We start from the raw sequence: 26075 nt of genomic DNA, 5'->3' as shown, positions 1-26075 counted from the left end.
CGTCTCAAGTGAACTTGAACCGAACGGCGACACGATGATGCGATAACTCGATTGGAAACCGTCAACCAACGAATCCAGTTTCAGTAGCAGGAAAACAAAGGCTACTTGTTCCTCCTGTAACTCGCTTACACAGATAACTATTCTAAAACTGCCTTCCGTGCTCTAGTTTATATCAACCGTGATCAAACAGCGTCGAGGCCCGAGATATCAATGAAACGGACGCGCAGGTAATTGCAGCTGATTAAATAGATAATATGAAATAGCGATAAAGACCGTTCGGAATTACAGAGGAAATTCCGTGAAACTCTAATCCGGAAAATTACTTTCTCCGATACAATTGTTATCGCGAAGAATTACTTCCGCGACGGGTTTTTGCATTCATTTGTGATAATGATCGCGGAAACTGTGATTCGTTGCGCGAGAAAACACTTAATGGTCACACACGATCTCGAGGAATTCGAGAAATGGATTTATCGAAGCTTAAAAAGAGGTTTGGAATTCTTTTTCAAGGATGCCCTTGTTCTTTCACTTGTACAATTCACACCACACTCGGAGAATATTTAACAGGTCTTTCGATTTGAACTTTACCACGTGGTTCACTTAAAGTTGGAAAACGTCGAACACTAAACGAGTTTTTCTTCCAAGAATAGATCACGTTCCGTTGAAAACAGGATAATTAAAATTCAAATCTTTGGAATCCTGTTAATTGGATACTTTATTATTACAGACTCGATTGAAATTATTATGCAATGCGAGTAACGATTCAATACGTTCATTGCTGCTATTTTCCCTCCTAATTACTTCTCAATTTCATTATACATCTTTAATGAAGGAAGAGATGATATAACGTACACATCACCGCCATTCTTTCCTTATCAGTTCATCAGAGATTATGCACCATTGTCGATACTTGAGGTTAATACGATATGTCCTTTTAACTTGTTCATTATCAGTAGATTATCACTTTTATTATGGAACGTAGTCCACGCTCACCGATAAAACTTAAGAAACAACTCCATTTTTATGAACATCGTATCTGTTAGTCATGTCCGAACGTAATTAATGAATTGATTCCATTCTAGCAGACCGAAAGTTATACATTTCTCCAATAATATTCGAATAATTAATAGAAAACATTAATTAATTTTACTAAAAATATATCTAAATGTACATAAAGAAAACAGTACGCAGGTGTTAGTGCCAACTATCGGTAAAACAGGTTCCTAATTTTTTATATTTTCTATTTACGATACCCAGTAGTTTAAACTACATATTACCAAGACACCAGAGATGTACACTACAATGAACAACGATTCTCAAGAGCTTAAGTCCAACACGAATGTATTAAATCGTTTACTCCGTTCGAAGGATTCGAACGCGTTAATTTTACTGCATTTCACGCACATTTCAGAATGCACAAGTGCATCGAGTCTGCAGTCTAAAGATACAACACTTTATCGGTATAATCGGAGCGCGTTAATAATAATTATCGCGCGATGGATGGATGGAAGAACTCTGGTTCCGATATTCCGTCTAGGCCGATCGACAGACGAAACGAGACTGGTGCCGTTCGTCTCCCATGCTGCCGATAAGCCCGCTATCTTCTCCGCGGATGTCAATTTTTCTTTCCTCCTTTTTTTCCCACCGTGTCTCGAGCACTAACACACATTGTTCAACGGATGGTGCGAGCGAGACATCTCTGCCCTTTGCACCTTTACAATAAGTAAACATATATCTATATCATTTTCAGTTTCAGAATATCACGTCCTTCGATATTCTGAATTTTTGACTACACGAAGGTTATAGACCTTTACATATCCGAATGATACGAACTGAGTCGGAGTACTTTGGATCCTTCATCTTTTCGAAGTTTCGAACACTCGAATCTTTCATTTATCATGGTCTTTGAATTCTTGACTACTTTCAGATGATCGAATTCTTGGACACTGGATATTCGAATTTTGATTAGTCCTTCCACTTCGTCCTTTCGATCTTCCATATTTTCATAAGGATTAAACTTCCTTAAGACTTTGGTTACTTAGGATCCTTAAATCTCTCCGCATCAAACTTCACTCCCGTAGACCCTGGAACCTCCCAGAAACTCTTTCGAAACAGTCCCGATTCCACGGAAACTGACCGACGTTCCTACCGACGAAACAAAACTCCGCATCGCATTTCCACATCTCAAAACCGTAACACATTCGTTGAACGGAGATCAGAGCGAAGGTTAAGCTGCCAGCATCGGTGTCACAGTGTTCCGCGAATAACGCCGCATGTGTGGAGGTGCCTTAAACGCGTTCCGTTCAGCTCCACGAGGGAGGACGATGGATCCGGGGATAGAGCGCAATGGCACAGGCAATCTTTAATGTGTATTATGCGCCGGGCAAACCGTAGCCTATAATCAGTCGAGCGTGATGCGATAGTATTGGTCGGTGTTCCGTCAATGCACCGCGGCAGCGATGGTGGGCAGGTTCTGCGCGACGGCGAGCCGCAGGTGTACCGGGAGAGTCGTGCACCGAGGAAAAAGATATCTGGGTCGAGCGTGTACGCTTCAACGGCGTTCTCGTTGCTGCAACGGAATGTTAAATGCGTCGTTTTTATTGTTAACGCGATTGCGAAACGGGCCGCGTTATCCACCGAATCATCCGACTGTCGCTCGAACGCGATTTTCGGCGAGCCCGAGCGGTGATCGTTCGGCGAACGCCGGCGTAAGAAATAGAGGACAAACCGGGGAGAGCTTCACAGCGGTGGAAGCCGGCCTGATAAAACGCAGCGTGACGGCAGAGCCACCAGTGACACCTAGAACGGGCAATTTAGTGGCACACCGGATGACGTTGAATTATGGCAAGTGAAAGGGTAACATCGACGGCGAAGCGCAACTTTGTTGCCCGTCGATTGCCTTGGATCTCTCGATCTCTAATAGCGTTTAATCGCTTAGCTCTTGGATACTTCGGGTATTTCTGGCTGCATCGGATTCGATTATTTTAGCTTTTTGACGACAGGATTCTTGAATATTCGATTATTTTAGCTTTTTGACGACAGGATTCTTGAATATTCGATTATTTTGAATATTTAGAATTCGTGCTGCCTTTTTAATTGTCGAATTATGGATATTATATTGCCGAGTCTCCGAATGCACAGGTAAATCGTTAAACTCCCATTAAACGTATCAAACAAACAGGCGAAGTCACCTTTGAAATACGAACGCAATTCAGGACCGAGAAACGGCGGGAGTGGTGGGAGCCGCCCCGAAAAAAATAAAATGTCACGATGAAGCCGTGAACGTCGGCCGGAACGAAAAGGAGGGAAAAAGAAAAAAAAATCGCTCGAGCACCGGACGACGTCGAGTTCCTTGCAAGTGAAAGGGTTGACATCGTCGACGAAGCGTAAGTTTCTTGCCGGTCTCGAACGTAATAGTTAATTAGAGGCTTAAGAAACTGGCAAGTGGCTGAGATTTCGTTCGCCGCGGCAACGATGGAATGAAGTAATGCGGGTTTTATTAATTCGTTGAACCGTTCGCGGCCAGTTTCTCTGAACAAATTTATGATAATCCATTCCGCGGCGGTTTTATTATCAAATTTCAGGTATACCTCGCTCGCGTGCCTCGTTTCCAACCGGAGAAGGCAAAAAGTTCCCGCTGGAACACCCACCGCCGCGTCTCGAGTTTGCGTCATCGATTGCGTGATTAAATCGTCCGTTCCTTCGCCGCTACGGGATATTATACATTCGTCCGCGAGTGATTCATGGATTGTAAGAAAAGTTCAAGATATCTCGGTATCCCGACCGACGCGTAGGACTCCTTTTTTTTTATACGGAACTAGTTCCGGTGCTTCCGGTGAGTTGCGAAAAGAACAACCGGAAGACTTGCGGTGAACATACCAGAATAACACGCTAACGAGTCTTTCCTTGACGAAGGCGATGCGTCGACGACGGATTCCCCCTCGGAAACACCGAGTACTCCAGTAACCGTAAGAAAACCACGTTTCGTTCGCTATTTCTGTTATTCCACTAATCCAAAAGACCAACGATTACCATGTAACTCCCGATTCGATTGCAAGCCGTTTCCTGTAATCATTCACGTTCCTCTCCAAACAGTTATGCACTCGCAATTTCAATTATACAATAGTAACCATTAACCCCTTGCCCCACGATTTAATTTCACGGTTGCACTTATTGCAGCCGCTCATCGTACAGCAGAACGCTTCGTGCTCCTATGCCTGTATTTACTCTAAAGTTCAGAGTCTGCGCCATTCAAATCGCCGACGAGAAAAATCCTCCCGTGTGTTTGTTAAACAACATTTGAAATTCCTCCCCACGAGTCTAACATGATAGCAGAAGGCGAGGGGTTAACGACTATTGAAAGCAATCCGCGATCCAATCAACTGTTACATTACAACGGCCGGATTTCGTGTTGCCGAACTCTGGCGTGCGCCATAAAGTCGGCAATACGATCGTTCCAATTATTCGTCCGATTGGAAGCGGCCGCGAAAAATCTGGCAAATCCAATTTCGTCATCGAGTCGCCGGGAAAGCCTGGAAAACGCGGGAGCGTCTCGATGAACGAGCGTAACTCGATCGCGCCGCGTTATTCAGCGGTCCACGCGACCGAGTCGTGTCGTTTTAATTGGATTCCGGCGGGCAAAGACAACGCCGTCGAGCCAACGGACGGGTTCAAAGAGTACGGCGCGGGTATAAACGTCGCGAGGTTCGTGCCGCGGGTTCGAAAGAACTCGTCTACACTTCTGCGCGCGATGGACGCGAGACGAGTGACGCGAGTCGCCGGAGAAAGGAAGCGGAGGATGCGCCGGAGCCTTGAACGCGAACGGTCTAGCCCGAGCGCCGGATGTTGACCGTCTTGGAACGCGGTTTTAAAAAGAAAGGGAAATAGGACGTCCGCGGCCCGTTCTGATTTAACACTACGCCCACGGAACGCGACAATTTCACGCGTATCGAATTTTCTGAACGTTATTCGAATGCGATTCAACGCGCTGAGCGCCGATCGTCTGCTCGTAGAGTTTTTCTTTCGTAGCGAAGAAAAGCGGGAATTATTAATTATTTGACGTTGCAATGTTTGCGTTACGATATTATCAACTTAATTAAATATTCTGTCGTATGTTACGATTGTTTTCTAGTTATTCAGAAGCGTGTCATCAGTGACTGACGCTTAACACATTGCGCGGCTACTTTTCAGAAAACTGAATTGTTCGGATGGAAATTTTCAGTGAGAACTTATATTGCTATACATATAAAAACTCAGATATCAATATTGTTATGTAACGTATTTTAAATACATAATCAGTTTGAATTAAATTTTATTTTTTTCTAAGTATTATAGTAACTAGCAAAATTGCAAAGCTGTCTTTATATAAAAACGAGATTTCTCGTTGCCAGTACGCTATGTGTTAACATGTTAAACATTGTTTGGAGTATAGGAATATGTATGCTAATTGTATGTTTTTAAACCTTTTTTAAGATCTAAACGAATGGATATTTTTTGGGATCGATAGAATAGATTATGTAGAATGATGATCTGTATAGCTAGCGTTGAATGTGAGGACACTCAGTTGGAAATGAAGTTCACAAGTTCTGATTAATTAGCGTTTACTTTTCGGAGCATTTCTCGTGCTATTTTAAATACTTCGGAGCTTTGAATCTTCGAAACTTCGAATTCTCGGATGTTTCGTTCACTCGGACGTTCGCCTTGACTCCTCGAAACATGGAAACCTTTACGACTCCCGCATCTTCGCGTTCCTTCGATTTCGGCTGTATAATTAAACCCATAAATCCTTGAATCGGTTATTAAATGTACCCGTTCACTTTGCAATTTTGACTCGGATGAGGTGGCCAGTTTTGAAATACGAACAGGATCCAGTATCCGATTCACTTGGATTCTATTTCCACGTGCAAGCAGTAACAGTAATTTTACCCCGATGAAATCCAATACTGACGCTAAAATTTCTAACATTAACTTAGATCCAATTGAAACGGAGAGAGTATCCACACATCCACGATCACAAAGTCTCCCACAGCCCGAAGATTCTCATCGCTCCAACTAGCCGGCGTTAAATCACTGTCATTCATATAAATTCAGAAGCATAACGAATCTCAAGCACACTTCTTTTTCTCCCTTCCTTCCTTCCGCATAACTTTCATTTTATTACTCACTTATCTTAACTTTCTCCGCTTCGAAAAGAACGAACGTTACTCGTACACTGTCGGACTTGCCAAAAACCGTAATTTACCATTCCCGATTGCCACCGCTCCGGATGATTCCATGAAACAATTAATTAATTAACAGCAACTTTCCCTCGTTCGACCTTCACGATATCCACGGACAAACACCACGGCCTCGTAATTACCGAACTCGTTATAGAACAAAATCGTTCTATCATTTTCCGATGGTATGCCGCTGCCGGAGATAACGATTCCCGGAATGATTAATTAATTAAGGACAACGGAATCCGGGGAAACGCAATCATATCTTGCCGACGGAGCGTCGACGCTTATCAGAAAACACGGGACGGAATAGTTTTCCGTTTCGATTAACCTTCTTTCTCCCCGCGACAGCGGCGACGGGATCGACGAAGAAAATTCATTGCTCGACGAAGCCGACCGACGGAACGCCGCGTCGAAGCGACGGAGTACGAAGAAAAAAATGGAATACCTTCACCGTGGAACTCGGCACGGGCCCGCCACATTTTTGTCTGGCCGACGATTTATTTTAAGAGGCGAGGACCACTGCCAGAGCTCTTTAACTTTCTTTTCCTTCCTTCCATTCCGTCGGAAGCCGCCGGATCTATGGAGAAAGGCTCCCTCGGCGGCCATTAACCATAAGGAACTATAAACCGTATTTACGTTTCGGGCGATATGTCTCCTCGCGCGAACGGGAGACGAGTTGCATCGACTGTCTCCTATAACTGACGCGCGAATCGAGAGCAGTGATCCATTTACTTTCGGCTGCTCGACTTTTGACCTGCGACGCTCCGTCGGTTTTGCAAGAGGATCTCATCGCGACGGGAATTAAATAGTTCTTCGGTACTTCGTTGATCTTGGACGCGCGAGAAGAGGTTTTGCAAGCTTCTAACGTTTGATTCTGAGAACTTTGTGCACAAACGATTGCAATATGATTTTTATCGGTTTTTGGGAATAGCGAATGTTATTTACATCATTTTTATACTGATATTTCGACAACTGTTGAAAGTTGATACTCAACTAAGGGAAAAACGAAATATTTTGATGCAGCACAAACAAGAAGATCTTTTGATAATTCACATTGTACCTGAAACAGCTTAACACGTTAAGCGCCGTGTCAGTCAGCGACAACTGACGCTTCTGTTACTTGAAAACAATTGTAACATGCAGATAACCTACGTCGAATGAAGATGGTAACGTAACGAAGTTGATAATAGTGCAATAATTAACACACTGTGTACCGGCTAATTTTCAGAAAACTGAATTGTGCGGATGGCAATGTTCACTGAGGTCAATCACTATACATAGAAAAACTCAGATATCATATTGTTATGCAATATATTTTAAACAGACAATGAATTCGAATTAAATTTTATTTTTTTCTCAATGCTGTGGTAATTAGCGAAGTTATAGCTAAGTGTCTTCACATAAAAACGAGATTGTCAATAATTGTTTGTTTCTTTGTTACAAAAGAATAACTATGAAAAAACGGCCAAGATTTTCGCGGCGCTCAACATGTTAATCGCCGTAATTAAAACAGCGATCTCTTGAATAAAGAATTTCGAAATGTCGTGTAAGTTAAAGTATCGGCGCGCTAAGGATTGAAGGGAGTAACATAAACGTCGCTCGTCGAAAACGAAACAGCAATTAGCAGTTAATCGAGTGTCCCCCCCGTTTCGAAAGAACCACTCCCATGCGCGAGTGCGCCGCGTCGCGTTTGAAGCAGATAAAATCGAATTCACGGGAGGAAGACGATGCCGGCCGAGTCAAGGAGTAAATTTTATGCGAGTTTCCTGTACCAGGGAGATACTCGTAGCGAACTCTCGCCCGCGATCGCTTACGCATGACGGATGTTAGCGGTGTGCGCGCGCTCGGCTCGTCTCTCTTACGTAAACGTGCTCCACGCAACTCGAACCTCGACCATTGACGAACCGGGGATGAACGGGCTCGTTTTTAGCGAGACACCAAACCCTCCGCATATGCCATTAATTAAGGCTGGCCCGAGTTCTTAATGAAATAATTTCCATTCACTCTTATTACCGCCGCCTTCCTCTCCTCTCCTTCTGGCCTCTTCGTCTGTATAACGAGCTGGTCGATAAAGGTACTTAATAGATGCAATCGTTTCCAGATGCACCAAGTGTGCTTTACGAAAGAATACGTCATTGAATCATTTCGAATATTTAGCGGATAGAGTGAGGCGCTTTCGTTTCGAAAATCGTGATTAACACGTTGACGTAAACGACGACTATGGACGTCCATTGCGTGTGCTTGTAGATGCAAACGTCTATAACAGTCCTATATTTTTAGTATTATAAAACAATTAAAGAAATGTACATCACTGTTGAATTTATTAGCCTTCTTTTAATAATTGTTGAAGTAAAACAGGTACTCCATAAAACTCCAACAAAAATAATTCGTAGCCATTATAAAGTGTTGTGTTGTTTTTGTTCTTGTATCTTTCAATTTTGTGTTACATTAAAGAAGAATGTAAATGAAAATCATGTGCGAAATAAAGTTATGTTTATAAAAATATACCTCTTTTATTTTTTCCTGAATTATTTTCAAAAGATATCGTTGGACACCAAAACGTCTATAGCCGTCTCTTGCGTATCAGAGAAGTCGAAGCTGTGAAAAACAAATGACGGCTATAGACGTGTACCTTTTTTTAGGAAAATTAATTATAAAATACAATAATTTTTAAGTATGAAATATTGATCGAACTCCCCAAGAACCAACTAATTGAAAAAAAGTGTGTGTTCGGAAGCACTCACCGATTTCAAAATGAGCGTCAAAGTGTTAATTTGTAATTTCGAAGAGATTGGGTGAAAATTATTATAGCTCATAGTACGTAAGCTTGTAATATGATTGTTACACTGTGATTTCAGATGAAATTGTGATTCTGAAAATAATCAGCTTACAATAAGCGAAAGAATAGATCGTTAAAGAACTATTCTATAGTATTATATCAAAGGAAAACCATGTGAATTTCTAAAAGAAATAGGTCGAATGCGATAAAACGCCTGGCGACAGCATTGTAAATAGAGCGCAGAAAAAAGGTTTTAAGGTCTAGGTTACGGCTGCCAAATAAAATTAAGCTCTCGCGGCTTTCAAAGAAATTTCCCCGAGCTGGCACGCGATTTGAATAGTTCCAGGGGATCCGGTCCAGACGATGACGCTACAGCTAGGCGCCCGACGTCGATTCATCAGCGACGATAAGCTTCTTGAAAAATGCATCTGTCGTCGCGGCCTGCTCGTATCGAAGAACGAAGCGAGCACACCCGTTACGCAATTAAGGCCCGCATCCTGCACAACAATCTACTTAAATTGTCTCGGGTTTCTCCTTTATTAACGGAACGCTGACACGGGCCATCCAGCGATTCGCAACGAGGAGAACTTTAAATAAACAGGGTATCTCGTGTTTCAACACTTTCCAATCAATACCGACACATCCTACCACTCGTAATGCACACCATCAAACTGCAAATAATTCATTTCGAATTATTTCGTTCACCGAAGATATTATTCGAATCGAACTGTCGGACAAAATGATATTCAAACGATTCGATTTAATAAAGCACTTTCATTATTCTTCAAACGCCTGCGAATTTCCTATCATTAATTGATACCGTTAATCGCAGAATAAAATACGTTCAGCCGGCATTCGCAATTGCTCAATTAATCGCCGGCTTCGACGTCGATTCACGGTAAATCGATCGCGTTCCAGCGATCGGTCTCGCTTTCCACCGAAAACGCGACGATGTCTGCGCGTTTTCGTACCGAGCTGCGAACGGCTTCCCTTTTAAATATTCATGCCGACTGAATTTAACTCGCGCCGCGGATAAAGCGCTCAGATTTGTACTTCCGCCTTGAAATTTTCATTGGCTCGGGGATCAACAAGTCGGATTAATCGTTTCGACGTTTACGGTCTTTTTTCGCGGTCGAACCTCGGGGGAAAATCTCGCGTTTCCTTGTTTCCCGTTCGACCGTCTTTCTTCGGTCGGATGAGTCAGTCGCCGACAAAGAAGCTGACCGCAAATTGCAGCAAAACGATTTGTTATGAATCAACTGCTGACGCGGTGCAACGTGCGAAGCACACGGCGGATGTGATCCAGTTAGTAAATCATTTTGTTAGCGGCGCTCGCACAACAATAAAATGTGTCACACGAATTTTTCTGATAACGGAGAGCGCTGGGTGACTCATCTTCGATTTATAAAACCCTCCGTCGCGATTTGGTAACGACGCTGTCGTCGAACACCCGGTAATTACGAAAGCACGGCTGATAAATGCGTTGATTAGGAAATCTTTTAGCTTTCGATGAAACACAAAGATAAATCCTTGATTGGATTTATCCTTCATTAAACGTCGCACAGTTCATGATTCTCTATTATGTTCTAACAGATTCGCTTACGTTTGCTCGCGCACGATACTAGAAACGCCATGCAGGAAAGAAAAACGAAACCTCGTTTTTCTGAATTCAACTTTCCTTCGCATGCGCATCTGCGCGATAATTAATTTCAGATTAAGGAGCATGTGAATAGACACGCTTGTTATTGTATTAATAATCCGCATTGCGCGCAGAAATCGAAACTTTCGATAGAAATGCATTAAAGATTTCAATTATATACGAACAGTTTCAGTCGCCGTTAATTGGTCTCCGCGCTGAAAAGCCCGCTTTCTAAACGCGTTCGACGAGAAACATTTTCATCGGATCAATAGGACGTTCGCCCGTTTGTCCGGCGAAAAATACGAAAAAAAGAAGAGAGACCGCCAAATAATTTCTCGCCGCGTTCGGTTAATTACAGCGTGGCTGGTATTGTTCGCGGGAGAAAGACAGCTTTCATTTGCATTTCCAGCCGCCGCTTCCTCGGCCGAAACATCGAAATTAAATCAACAACCTGTTATAAACACCGCGGCGCCGAAGTGCCTCTGACGTCAGGTTATTAATGAGGAATAATTATAAGCGGATCCCCATTGTGCGGACCAATTTACATGGATTTATTCGGCCGCGAATATTCCGACCGCGGCGGCCGCCGGCGACGGCGACGGTTAGTCGAACGCTAATCGAATTCTCGCGCGGGAGTAATTCGGCCAATTTGTTGCTCGGAACGTAAATATCGCGGTCGACTTGAAAGTAAAAACAACGGGGGCAGTGAGCAAGTGGGACGACACGCGAACGAGGATCGAATCCCGATTAACCTGGCGCAACGATCAATTCGATCGTCCGCCTATGGAGAATAATTAACTACATCGTTTTATTCGCGATCGTCGGATACGTTTCGTTCTTAACGAGAATGCGAATGAATGTTGATTACCTTGACAATGAGCAAGACAGTTCTCTTTATCTTAGACCAGTGAAACAGAAATGTAATTCATTTTTTCGAGAAAGGAGATATAGATGTTAGATCATCGATTGAAAGTTAGTGTTTCTTTTGAAATTGTTGTTCATGCCGATGTAACTATATTCTCGAAGTATTATGTAATATAATTGTTACGGTATTATTAATGCAAGTTCCACATTGAGATAATGAAGTGAATCTTATGAAATCTCGATTTCTCCAAATTCGCGGAAAAGTAAATGAACTTCCGCGGTGTACGAACAGTATCGGATTTCTATTATAATATACTGTCCGGTAAAACTATAAATTCTCAACTATTTATAGCCTACTAATTAGTATTCGTCAAGTAAACTGCGTACAGCGCGTTCGATCCATAAATCAGAACGAAATGGACGCTATAAAAGAGCGGAAACTCCGTTCGTTCGTCGTTAAAAAGACCTCAATGGATCTTTGAAAAAATACTTTCGAGCACGGCTCCGAAAAGCGTGAAGGTATATCGCGTAGGAAGATTAGCGAAAGCTCTCTCCTCTCTCTCTCTCTTTTTATCCCGGTGCTCTAGCGCGTTTTTCATTCCCGGTTGGTTTCGACGCTGCCGCCGAACAACGTTTGCGTAGCGTTAATATTCGCAGGTGGAGTTCACGGGAATGATTCATTTTCATTTAAGGATTCGCGTCGACGGAGCGACGGCGTAATAACCATGGATAAAGAGAGATGAGAACATGGAGTTCGAGATTGCCCGGTACCGCGGACGTTGCTTTAATCTGCGATAATTCGCGAACTCTGATTTACGTTCGCGTGAAACACAGTTATCCCACTACTTCCAGCTTGCCGTTGCTAACGAGTACACTGATGATGTTCGGGAAAATGTTCGTTTGGAAGTGTTCGAATCTGTGTTTGATAATGACAGATATTGTCTTAACCCTTGAAATGCTGAGTGTCCTATGGGGAGCCCAGAGAGTATTTTTCCTTAATAATTTTGTAAGTAATTTTTTGTAATTTTCCATATTTTATGTATTTTCTCTTTTCTCATCGCCAAGTATTGTGGATGATTAAAACATTACCGTTATTTTGTTTTTAGCTGTAAACATACTGGAGTCTCCAGGAGATGATACATAAAATATGAGAAATTGCAAAAAATTACTTACAAAAAAAGGAAAAATACTTTCTGGGCTTCCTATAGGATCCCAGTCAGTATTTTAAAGGTTAAGTAAGAAGAAGTTCACGAGGGAATTATTGATAAAATTATAGTACTAAGTAGTTAATTGATGTCAATCTAAGGTAGCTAAGAGAATTTGAAAATTGCTCCGTTTTCTATCAGAAAAAAAGTTTTGTGAAAATCTCTGTTTGAAAGTGTTTGTGCAAACCTATATTTTCAAGCATGGGACATACCGATAGGAAAAAATCATAATATTAACACGTTGACTGCCACGGTGGTCAGCGATGACCGGAGTTTCCAAATTGCTTGAAAGCAATTACAATAAGAAAATTGACATTGAATTAAAATATTTAGCAACACAAGCAGCTAGATAATAGTGTAGTATGAGTACTGCAGTACCAAAACATTAATAATTATTTCAAATACTATTAGCCTTTAATATTAAGGGATAAATCTTGGTATAACAAAACGCTCGAAATTCTCGTGGCAGTCAACGTGTTAACCCTTTGCACTCGGAAGTATTTCCTTAGAAATATTTAACATTTTCCAACCAGAGACGATATTTCTTAAATTAACTCAAGGAAAAATTGCAAGTGAATTGAAAAACAAAGCTTTTTATCCCAATATTTCACACACCGATGAATTATATACAGTTGAATATTGAATATTAAATTTTATAGTTTTACTACATGAAATCTCACACTTCTCGAGTGCACAGGGTTATTACAGAGCACAGAATATTATTCTACTATGCAAACAAAGTTACTTGGTACGTTTAACACGTTGAATTGAAAGCAAATCGAATTACTATAATACACTGAATTAAACGATGATTATTCGCAAACATTTCTATATTACAAATAATGCTATCCATTGCGGTGACATTCAGTTTGACGAACGTGCAACGATAATAATCCAACTCAATAATTTAATACTGTATTTATTCCATTTCGTGTATTTTGCTCTATGAATGTGCGGCGTTCAACGTGTTAACACTAAAAGTACCGGGCGGGTTAAATTGACCCACTTCAAAATTATTATTTCACAAGTACCTAAATCACGAAGGCGTTTTTGCGAAAGGTTTTCCTTTAAATTTGTCTATTTGCGCAAATATGTTATTAAGTCTCAAGAAACGTATTGTTCTACTTTCTATAAGAAACTGGAAATTAGTCACTAATTGCTCGGTAGTTCTAATGTTACGTATGCATTCGGGGCTAAGTATTTTGTCTCAAAAACGCCGTTGTGACACTGCTTTTAGAAATATGTTTATAATTTTTCCATAAACGTATTTTCGTTACTGTTTACGTTATCTTAACTTTTGGCTCCTAAGTTAAAAGCATTGTTACACTCAAACATTCGACTCACTTCACGGGGAACCGCCTGTTTCTCGATCTCGCGGTTCGCAACGCACAGCACACAGTCCGACAAGAATCCCTCGCAACATTCTGCGCGAGATTAAGACAGATCGAGAGCCGGACGAGAACAAGCGAAGATAGACCCGGCAGATAAGACGCGGCAAAAGCGAAGAGGAGCCGTGACAGATTAAAAGGTGAGAGAGAAAGGAAGGTCAGAGGTCGGGTGTCCAATTCGTGGCGCGGGTCACGCACAGGCGAGCGTCGCTGTGTCGCGTGGTAACCCGGCGTCGACTACCGTCGCGACAATATTTTCCCACCTCCGACGAACCGGAGGGGAAAATCCTTTTACCGATGTCTGAATGGGTCAGAAAAGTATTCGCGCGCTCCGCGATACTCCGGCGCAATAAAAATAGCGCGTTTACATCGTCTGGAATTTTTAGTACTTCATTACAGGCGGGAACGCGGGAAACGTGGTAGTGTTTGAACCACGGGGAACACGTTACATTTCATTGGTATTTAAGTGGTTGAGTGACTGGAGAAATGTAATTTATCGATCGTAAGAGATCGAGGGAATAATTGAGTCGGAATAAATACGATATCATTTAGACGTGACGCGTTCGGGAATATAGAAGAAATTAAGAAAATATTTGTTTCATTGTATGGTTTTTAATATTTCGAGTGTTTTTATCTTTTCGTATTTTCGATGCATGTTCCGTACAGCGAGGCATCGAGGAATGTAAATTAGATCGAAATAGAAGTCTCGATAAAAAGATTCAGCGCGTATACTTGTACTTTTTCGATACCGTATACATATTTCACGGAGCCTCGATTTCATCCGTGGGATCGCGTCGATGGGAAATGTTCGCAGGAATTACGGACGGAAATCTGATGCGAGGACGGCGGAAAGGACTCCTCCGACATCGCGAATCGATAAAATGTTATCTTCGTCGAGTGCACGTTTTTCCCGGGTATAATTTCTTGATTATCGTGTAATACACTTTGGAACGATCTCCGAGGTTCCTGTAAAATTCATTGTTCACTGCCGGATTCTTAAAACGAATTATATAATACATGTTTTCTTGCGTACCTATGCACGATTGTAAATCATCTGTTTTCACGATAATAGACTCTAATAATGATTAAGCCGCGTAATCGAAATGCAATCTGCCGAGCATGATAAGAAATGCATTAGCACGAATTCTCGCGTTTTATCATTTATCGTTTGCCATTTAGAACACCGCACAATTTAACAAGAAGTTTCTCCTTTCTCCTTGAAATTATCACGATAGTTTATTCGAAACGCATTTTAAAAAATAGTTTGTAGAGCAGTGTGAACGATTCTAATAATATTGAAAATAACATAAGGGTAAAACCTATTTTAAAAATATCTTGACAAAGAATCACACCTGTAAATAAAACTGATGCGAGTCACGCTCGACATGGCAAATGTATCGATTTCCCAATCAAAGAGAATTTTTCTCAACGCAAAGAATAGTGAAGTAAACCCTTTGCACTGCGTTGCAAATAATTTGCAACACAGATGTCACGTTACATCACTCTCAAATTGTAAAATTCTTCTTTCTACTCGAACGTAGGAAATTGAAAGAACAAATCAAAAGACGTGAATCCATGTATACTCGTAATTTTCTTTTCTCGAAACGAAATTTCCGGTTCTGTAACGTTTCTCTATAGAAATGAACTATTAAGGCATTCGAAGTGTTCGGAGTGCGGGTGAATAAATTCTGCTTCAACACGAATTTATAGGAGTCGCATTGGTTCGCAAAAAACCGACATACGATGCGATTTATTATCCACGTACGGAAGCCATTGATTGTTTCCCCGTAAAAAAACCGTTAATAAATCTGCCCGAAAAACCGTGAACACGCGAATGAACGTCCACCGTTCCTGAATTGTTTATCGGTAACAATGGTCCGCTTGCCGCATCGTTGCTCCTCCGTTTCATTCCGGCGGGCGTCACCTGAATAACTAATCGGGAGCATCATTGTCGTATTTACTCGATTGACCGTCGCATAGACCAAGATGAAAACCGACTGACCGGTCGACCAATGGCAATAAGCCTCGGCGTCACGTAAAAAACTAATATTTTCGGATGACGCAGTGCGCCGATACAACGGCCGGCCGTTTCCAACCGTTAAATGTCCATTCCGATATCAATTTCCCTCGGTTTCCATGGAAGGAATCAATGGACGCGAACACCCGAACGCCGCGACCATAGAATCAACTAGAATAGATCCAGGTGGCCGATGAAATGGAAACGAAAATACTCGGCTTTGTTCGCCGCCCTCACCCTTTGACTTTTGTTTAAAAAGGTGTACTCTGTACCTGGTGGGTGGTAACTATGTTCATTTTCTACCCTCCGCTCGGGAAAACGTGTTTAGCCGGCGTTCAAGTGGAGATGTTGGAATATTGTTGGTTGCTTCGAGGAATTCGAAAATGGCAAGAACAAGTGTTTTTTGAAGTAATTCTTCGTGAGAATTAACGGATGTTTTAGTTATTTGAACAGTATCGATGTGGGATATTCGATAAGGAATAGTTTTTTCTTTACCAGTCATTTGCATGTAAATTATGTCTGCTCTGGTAGGAGAATAATATATGAATATAATTGTATATTACCATTAAAAACGGTTTTTCCATTGATTTCCTTTTATCCCGCTAAGCATTAGGCGACACGTGTACGATTCATGTTAAAAAGTTCATTACGTTCCTCAATTAAAATCAATTCCGAATGCAATTACTGTCCAAACGGCAATTAAACGAACGATGCCGCATAATGGCGCGTTGTCCACCGAGAAACCGAGATAATGCTAGAAAAACGTTGAAGTCGACGCGAACAGGAAGTTGGCGCAGCCTGTGTGCACACATCCACGTTGACAACGCATTGCGTAACCCGAAGTGCATTGCTGCAGTTCCAACGTTCCGCCGACTATGTTTTTTCCCCCGAAATTTACAGCATCCGCTGAGAAAGGCACCATCCGTACGTACGTAAGTACCAACCTTTGTGCCCAGTTTTGTATCAGACGCAAAGGTGAACGAGAATACAACAGAATAAACAATCGCATTTGCACTGCAGCATACTTGAAGGAACAACTTTCACGAATTTCGCAATTTCAAGTGTACGTTGCCATTAAAGATTTAAATCTTAACGTCGGTACACGCATTACTGATCGAGTAATTTCTCGAGCATCATCCAGATAGGCATAATGAAGAATGAAGAATGATTATAAATAAGTTTACAATACATATATACATTTATATATAAGAAAGAAATATTAAAAGTAAACAAACGAAATTCTAATTCTTAAAATGGTAACACCGAGTACGATAACACGATGTACGATATCCGTAGAATATTTTTAATAAAACAAGTAGACAGAGGTATGTCGATTTAAACCCGATAAGAATTATCAAGCGACAGCGCAAACATTCCTCGCATTCAGAAACATTTCTGTCGGCTCGCGCCCGAGGAATCGCCGTCGGGATCGAGCTGTTTGGACGTTTTCATTGATCGCGCTTCGGATCGTCTTATCGTCGCTGGGTTGTCAGCCGATAACGAGTTTCTGTGAGTCCTCGGCTGCACCGAGATGATTCATAGCCGAAGTCACGGCGTTTTTAGGAAATCGATTTACGCTTCGGCGAACATAAATATTTCGAGTTCCGAGAAAATTCGGGACGTTATCTGCAGTCGCGACGGATCGACTTTGAACCACTGTCGTTCCGATTCTTCCCTGGCTTCCGGAAAATTGAGATCGACAAGAACTGTGGTCAAGTTCATGGTCACATTGGTATCTTTAACTTTCATATTTTTATCACTCTGAAAATCCAATGGTTATTTGCGACGTTTTCTTTAGAAATCTGTAGCAAGTTTTGTATTATATTTAATTTAAAATAAAAGTAAATATTGTGTAAAGAATTATGCGTTAAATCTGTTTTAACAGTCAAGTATCTATTTAACAACAGAACTACCGAGCGTTTAATATGATTAATATTCCTATAAAAATTGTAACAATAGATTATTTTCAGTTTCTTCGGACATTCATTATAGTACTCAAATGAAACTATTTATTTTCAAAATCATTTCGAAAACATCAATCATTGTTAAACAAAAAAATCGAAGCCAGTCATTTTGATTGGTACGTAGTTCTAGTGTTAATAATGATTAAAGATAATGAAATATTTAATAATTCTTTTATTTAAACGTAGGAGGGCCAGTCTGTCCGAAACGAATTTTCATTTTATTCTTATTAAATTAGACTTGAAGTGGTTTTATAAAAGACGACGTATTCGCGTTTCCACGAGAGACGCTTTAATTATCTTATTGAAATATTAATGAATAAACAGAACATTTTCTGTGGACCCTACGGCGGCCGAGTGTCATCAAATTAAATGATTACTCCCGAGAGTCTCGGGTTCTCAATGTTGGTTCTCGTTAGGGGAGAGTTAAGTACGTACAACGGTTAATTACCAAGTTTCTAATTACATTATCACTGTTTACAAACTAACTGAATACCATAAATCATAATATCCTCGAGTGAAATGTACGGGACGGGATACGATATTTTCGGATTTCATTGATCGCAGCGCGTCGGAACAGCTTCGAGAGCGTCGATCCTCGAGATCTACGGATCAACGCTGTCGGTAAAACAGGAGATTATGGTCGCAGATGGCAGCACGAGTCAAGGATACCGTAGACTGGCTGTTCGAAACAATTATCCACGGGAACAGAAATTCTGAAGCAGTTTCTCGTGGAACTTCGAATGAAATCCAGCGAACATCGAATTTCAAAATGACTTTAGTTGGACAATCCGAATTAATTTTCATGATTCCTATCTACGGCTGAACTTGGACGATAACAAATTCTGAAGGCATGACACAAATTCCCCTGAAAATTCTTAATTAAAGTTTGAACAAGATTAATGAACCGTTCGTGTTATTGTTCCATTTTAAAAGAAACATTGTTTCTTATTCGTATATAACGATAATCGTGCTCTCCACTCTGAAAATTCTGTGAAATTTATGGTATTTTTGGAATTTACGGAAGATGTAAATTGAGAACGAAACGGACGCCACTGTTGCCTGCGAACGAGATTATTTTCCAATTAATTTTGATTGTCATATTCCCTTCGAAACGCGTCGTTCGAATGTAAATGACGTTGCGCGTCGCAGTCGCTTTGTTTTCTAAATTAATTAATATAGAAAAGAACAGTGTTAAATTACATTTTTCGCGCGGCGAGACGAGCATAGGAGGCAACGCTGGCGTTATTCAGAAAATATTAATTTGCTTTGTCAACTTCAATGCAGAACGGCAGAAAGTTTTCTACGGAATTTCTGTCAGCCTTTGTCGCTCCTCGACCTATTTTCCAGCCGTGAAACGAACCGGTACAATTTTTCCTCCACCGTACTCTGTTTAACTGATTTCTCATGCCGTCTAATCATAAGAGTCCATTGTCTCTGATAACCTAAATCATCTCAAGGTTCAGTGGAATCGGTCTCCAATTAAATCTTAACCTTTCGTAGACCGGTTCAAAGTGCGCGTCACTTATAAAATAAATAGAAACGAATTTATCTTGAATTAATTGATCATTTATCTCAATAAATTGCGTTTTCCAAGTTACGCTTAACTAATATTCACACGAAACTGCCATTTCATGGCAGAAACTATTTCATTTAAAATCACAATACTTTATATTAAATATATAATTCACAATAACCCTAACAATATGTATTCCACACTTCATTCAACTAATATTCACCCAACATTTCAATTTCAACAAATAAATTCGCCATTGTGTCAATTAATTAATGATCAACCCTCTATGGGCCAAATTTTTGTTCATGATTATAACGAAATCTATGCAGTACAAAATTAATAAATACCCAATAGTTTCAATAATTTCATCAAACGAGTACATTTTATATAAAAGTTTAAGTTAACTGATTACTTAATTTTATTCACCACTTCGAGTGCAAAATGAAATAAATCAACAAGATGCCAATATACTGATACGTGAGTTTAAAGTTGCATGGGCCTACAGAGGGTTAACTAACCGATCGACCGCTCAACGAAGTCGAAAATTAACACTAGAACTACCGAGCATTTAATACGATTAATATGTAATCCGCATAAGAATTCAACAATAGATTATTTTCAATTTCTTCAGACATTCGTTACAGTGTTCAAGTGAAACTATTTATTTTCAGGATCGTTTCAAATATTCAATGCTTCTAACCCTTTTCGGACGAAGGTTCTCTGAAATATACAAAATCCTCAACAGATGAAGCTAAATTACATACCAATTACTTGAACAATAGAAAAATAGGAAACTACGTGCTGATCTCTTGCTATTCGAGTAATTAGATCATCTGTTTCCTGCTTAGTCTTCCGTATATGAAAATTTCATCTTGTCGAAATGACATCCGTCCGCAACGGGTTAAGATATCAATAATAGCGAAACACAGAAATCGAAACCTGTAATTTTGACTGGTAGTTCTAGCGTTGAATTTAAAGGAACACGATTAAGCGTATTATCCGTGAATGATTTCCGCGCAGAAAATTCTGTAGATTCTATTTCAATTTTTACCGAGCATTCGAAAATAGCCGGTGATCGCGAAGTAGACACAGCGGATCGGGAAGTGCAGCGATGCAGTCTCGAAAACTCGACGCGAACATAACAGGAGAGGAACTATTGATTAACTGTCTAGCAGGCTGCGTCTCCAGTCTGGACAGCATTGTCTTTCATTACGCGATATCGCTACTATATCCGGAATAGTTCGCGAGCGTGGCTGCGACGAGTCACACGAAAGGATGCCTGCAGTGCGTGCGCCAAATGAGTGTAGGACCAACCAGCCGGAAAAAGAGAAATTCGCGTTTGTTCGGTTGCATAAATTTTTCTGATTTGCTTCACGTGCTTCAGCCGCGCACAAATAATCCCATACGTTTCGGTAAATAACCCGCCCAGAAACCGGACAGCGAAATTATTAAAATCCCGACGTGAAATATTTTCGTTCAAATTCATGCTCCGAACTCCGGCTGTCCATGATTTCACCGAAATTTCCTGTTCTCGCGGAAAATATATACTTCCTTCAATTTCTGGGGATTTAAAAACATTTGTGAAACCTACGGATTACTTATTGAATATTATAATACTCCTCACTTTTTTTTAGTAATATTTATGATCCTTGTTCCGTCTTATTAGAAAGTTAAATTTTGAAATTTTCAAGTGAGTATTGTGTTTGGCTTTTACTCTTAACCCTAATCGGACCACGATGTGACTTTGAGTCACATTTTTACTTAAATTTGAGAGTTATTTCATATTGCATCTCCGAAAGACTTTTTGGGCTAAAATTTGGGCCCTGTAAACAGGAATAATAACATCTTAATCGTTCCTTTTATTCTCGTAAGTGACTGAGACGTGGTACGATTCGTTATAAAAACACGTGGTACGATTAGGGTTAACACGGTTCACTAGTGATTCAGTATATTTTCTTTGTATTCATTAATACGTAAAACTAGATTTATTTCCGTTTTTGTATTGCATCGTGGGAAATGTAAAAGGTACTTACGACAATCATCTCAGAGGGCTCGAGAACGAAACATTCATTAGGTCTCCTGGCACTGCCACCCGTCCGCTTTCCGAAGCTGCAACAGAAAACGTCCAAAAGTTTGTTAAAACCGATTCCGGCTTCACGTCGTTCAACGACAAAGAGAACTGCGCGGGGTTCAGGATGAAATAATTAAATATTTTTCTGTGATCTTCCCGCTGAACAATTACAATTCACTCGTCTGAAAATGTCACGTTTAATGCAGTAGTAATTAAAGATTTGTATTCATTAACAAGAAACGTAAACGGTTATCGCTCGTGTACACGATATTCTCATAACGTGAAAATTCCCCTCGCCCGCTTTTAAGGCAAACAATCAACAATCTTCCCTGTATTTTCCTCGAAGCAAATAACATTAGCTTTTACAATGCTGCACATTACCCAGGAGAATACATTAGTTCTGATTAATTTTTTAATTGCATTTCCTTGTACACTGTTTATCCTTCCCCCGTGTTTGCGTTGGCAATTTTATCGTCGTTTCGGTGTTTCGCCCGAATGAATCGCCGCAACGAATTCGCGGCTAGCAGAGTATTCCAAAATATGCATACTCTGAAATATACTTACAGTCTTATTATTCGATTATTCATTTGCGAGTACATCCGAGTATCCATGCTAAAATTTAGAATAATTCTACCTCTGCTTTATGTCCTAATTACCATTGTTCCCAAGAAGCTCCCTAAAATTCCAAGCCCTTGTTTCGCTCGAAGAACCACTAAACACGAACGGTTAACACGTGCATTGTACAACATTAAAACTAATCAACAATCGATACATTCGTCAAATTACCGATTACCATTCACCAATCGAAGTTACAACGACTGAAGTCTCAAAATAAAACACGTAACAAAAGAATATACTCCAGCGATCCACGACGAGATATCTCGTTTTCAGGCTTCTTCGACTCAATCGATGATTTAAGGAATTAAAAATGGATGTTCTTGTTACGTTACCAGAGTAACGAAGTCTCGCGTATTCTTCTAATAAATGGTTAGCGAAAACAAACGAATGCCGACATTTCGAGAGCGTAAAAGTCAGTCAGTCAATATGGCCATTACATCGGTAGCTCTGTGTCGATCGTGTAACGTACTTTATAAAGTGTTTTATTGTTGTACAGCATTTCGTTATTACAAAGTTCGCAGAAAGTCCATAAAAATATATAATAATATTTAACCTTTTGACTGCGGCGCGCTCTCGGAGGAAGCTATCAATACGGACGGCGCGTTATTTGCACGTCACTCGCTGCGACTGGTCGTCAACTGACTAGTGACCAGAAGAGTACTCGGAGATTTAATACCACTCTTAGGGTTCGAAAAAATAATTGCAAATAAATTAAAATATCCATTTTTTTATTCGTTTTAAGTAACTTTTCAAGCAACTTTAAATTATTTAATTAATTTGTACATTATTCTTTCAACGATAATAGGTGGTAATTGAATGTAAAGAAGAAAATCGAAAACTGATAATAAGGAACAAATTCATTTTGACAATTTTAACACGTTGAATGCCGAACGATTTAAATATCAAATATCAAATCATTCGATTGAATTGCATTATTACAACTGCATGTCCATCTAGCTGAACGTCACCGCAGTAGGTGGCATTATTTACAATATAGAAATATTTTCGAATAATCATCGTTTAATTGAGCGAACTAAAGTCGATTTGATTGGGGGTCACTCCCATGGCACTCAACGTGTTAACATAAAGTAAAAAAAATGCAGAGGGCGTAAATTTACGCCTTACGTACATATTGATGGATATGTGGGGACGTATATATACGTCTTTAGCAGTCAAAGGGTTAAGAACACCTTACGCGAATACAACACCAAACGCGAATTAAAAAAGTGCACACATGCATCGTACAAATTGTTTCCGGAGCGCCCAAAAATGTACGGGCCCTGGAAGCGCGTTGCGCGTGCAGAGCGCCGTGCGCAATGTGTTAATATAATTCAGCGGCGACAACGGCGCGAAATAAAACAGCGTCGAGAATTACACGAGCCGCCGCCGGTGCATGTGTATACACGCGCGCGCGCGCGCCCTTCGAGGGGCGGTTAAAAGCCATAACACCGGTAACAATAACGGCGAGAGGGCAGGGCGGGGTTCGAGTGGACGCATCGACACGGAAGTCATCGGCGAAATGCAATTTATCACCGAAACGGTGGCCGATTCCGCGTCGAACACAATGCACGTCTCGGCGCGAGAGGGTGCCGCGTTTCTGTAAACACGGCCATTGTTGCGGTATCCGGGGCATTAACGTTGCGATCGCGCGGAGGAGGAACCCGTCCATCGGCAGATGTTTCATCCCCCCCTCGAAGTAGACATCACGCCCCGCAGCCCGAATTAGCCCGGAATTCCGGGCCACCCGGTACACCGGGAAAAATCGACGAGCATCCGCGCGGCTAGCTCGAACGCCTAGACACGTCTGCGCTGATGAATTAGGGGTGGGACGGGGGTGAGAGCCGGCCACCTGAGACGCGCTCTACACTCAGTCGCGGTGTGACTAACATCACTTCGGAAATTACAGTTTGACCGACGTTTTTGGCAGTTCCCGCGTGATGTGTTCCTTTGGGGGTGGAAATGAATTTTTGCGGTAGGGCCGTTGTGTTTGGAAAAATTGTTGGGTTGGATTAGAGTAACGTGAGTGTACTGTTAATGGAACGTATCAGATTTATGGAAAGTGATAACGAAGGAATGTTGTGACTGTTGATATTTGTGGATGAGGAGATTAAGCGAGAGTTGAATTTCGTAGTGTTTGGGGGTAGAGTGTTAGGATTGTCGAGAATTCTAGATAGGATTGCTGTTTATGAAGCATAGTATGATATTCTTGTAGACTCTTTTATATAGTTGTCTATTGTTCAAACAAGACAGTACATGTCCCCGTTGGTCGCAACGGTGGTTTGGCTCACCGCATTTTTCCACCGCGGATAATCCATTTCAGTTAATAAATTACGACTTCCGAGGCCACCGCGGAATCTCGTCTCTAATTAACGTAATTAATGCATGGCGGACATGCAACTTGTGCTGGGGAAAGGGTCACATTTTAGGAGAGTGTTTTATCAACCCAGGACCCTTATTTCGGACGATTATATAATTCCTTGGAAACGCGTGAATGTTAGTGGCTGGACAATCAACATTTTTGCATAGAAAAAATAGTAATTATCCAGTAACATTAAATTCAATATTTCTATCGCGTTTAAGTTCTAATATGGAAAACTAAATATTTCTATCTCACTTAAGTTCTAATACAGAAAAGTAAATATTTGTATCTCATTTAAGTTCTAATACAGAAAATTAAATATTTCTATCTCATTTAAGTTCTAATACAGAAAATTAAATATTTCTATCTCATTTAAGTTCTAATAAAAATAATACAATTTAGTATAGTATAATATAATACAACCACACAAAAGATACATTTCAAATCAAGAGTGCAACAAGCACATTAAAGAAATATAATAAGAATTCCGAAGAACCCAGCAGATCCACAAATCCTCTAACGCAATGAAACTCTCATTCACTGATTCGGCAACATTGAAAACCTCTCTCGAACAAGAATCAATGACCAATGCGAATATATCAAGGTGCTCAACGTTCGAGCAACCAGTGCGAAGATAATCAGGTTACCCTGCTGCTCTCCCTCGTTCTGAATTCCCCGTGTACGTTATTTAAATGCCACCGGTAAGGGTGGATAATTAGCTTGAGTCGGGGTCGCGCACGTCAGCCGTCTCAAAGGAAAATAAACCTGCGCCTCTGCATAGGCAGGTATACCTAGGTCGTCTAGCGGCTTACCGGTGAGAGGAGCAACGCGGAGCTACGAGAGGAATCGGTATCGACGCACGAGTATTACGCGTTGATAGATAGAGAGCACCTGAAAGGAACGCGAGTCTAATTGGTCGAATCGGGAGTCTCTTCTCACGAGAATTGTCGGCAGTCGTCGATCCAATCACATAGTAACTAATCAATGAAACGAAACACATGAGGAAAAACTGATTTAAATGAAAATATTATTTTAACAGGTTTACATATATAAGTTCTATAGAAGAAAATCAGATCAGCAATAGTTCTCTTATTTTCTAGGAATCCTTCGAAAAAGATTAATGAGTTGATAATATACTCTCATTCAACCAATAAATATCCTATTACTGTATTTATACTTCAACCCTTCGTACACGAGAATTTTTAAGAATATTCAAAATTCTTCTCACATAAAGTTGAATTATTCATCTTCCTAATTACTGGGGGAAACGAGAACTATATATGTACCGATCTGTCAAATAAGGGAATTATTGAAATAGAGATTACTTGGACAAAGAATGAAATTATATGCTATCAATTCTAGACGCAGAAGTCAATAATATTACAATGTTCGCCCTCGACGCGTTAAGGGCGTAATAATGACATCAGAAATGGACGCTAA

At 40.7% G+C, this 26075-nt stretch overlaps 1 protein-coding gene and 1 long non-coding RNA gene across 21 annotated transcripts in view; one reads left to right on the top strand and one right to left on the bottom strand.

Moving 5' to 3' along the window:
• LOC116432792 (rap guanine nucleotide exchange factor 2) overlaps positions 1–26075 on the bottom strand; it is a 220800-nt gene that overhangs the window by 40097 nt on the left and 154628 nt on the right. For 16 of the 20 annotated variants that reach the window (XM_076371110.1, XM_076371111.1, XM_076371112.1 and 13 more), the window contains one exon: positions 21621–21696. In XM_076371110.1, the coding sequence (XP_076227225.1) occupies positions 21621–21696 (76 nt within the window). Of the gene's footprint in view, positions 1–588; positions 700–1277; positions 1551–21620; positions 21697–26075 lie in introns of those variants that run through there. The other 4 variants (XM_076371116.1, XM_076371118.1, XM_076371115.1 and 1 more) reach the window with 2 other exon arrangements.
• On the top strand, positions 2933–3230 carry LOC143174942 (uncharacterized). The gene is made up of 3 exons (XR_012999483.1): positions 2933–2954; positions 3029–3141; positions 3216–3230. It is a non-coding gene; the product is annotated as an uncharacterized LOC143174942 (long non-coding RNA).

This window comes from Nomia melanderi, chromosome 9 (assembly GCF_051020985.1).
Source record: "Nomia melanderi isolate GNS246 chromosome 9, iyNomMela1, whole genome shotgun sequence".
Taxonomy (NCBI): domain Eukaryota; kingdom Metazoa; phylum Arthropoda; class Insecta; order Hymenoptera; family Halictidae; genus Nomia; species Nomia melanderi.
The sequence above is the reverse complement of the archived record's forward strand: the minus strand, read 5'-3'. Positions and strand labels throughout refer to the sequence as shown.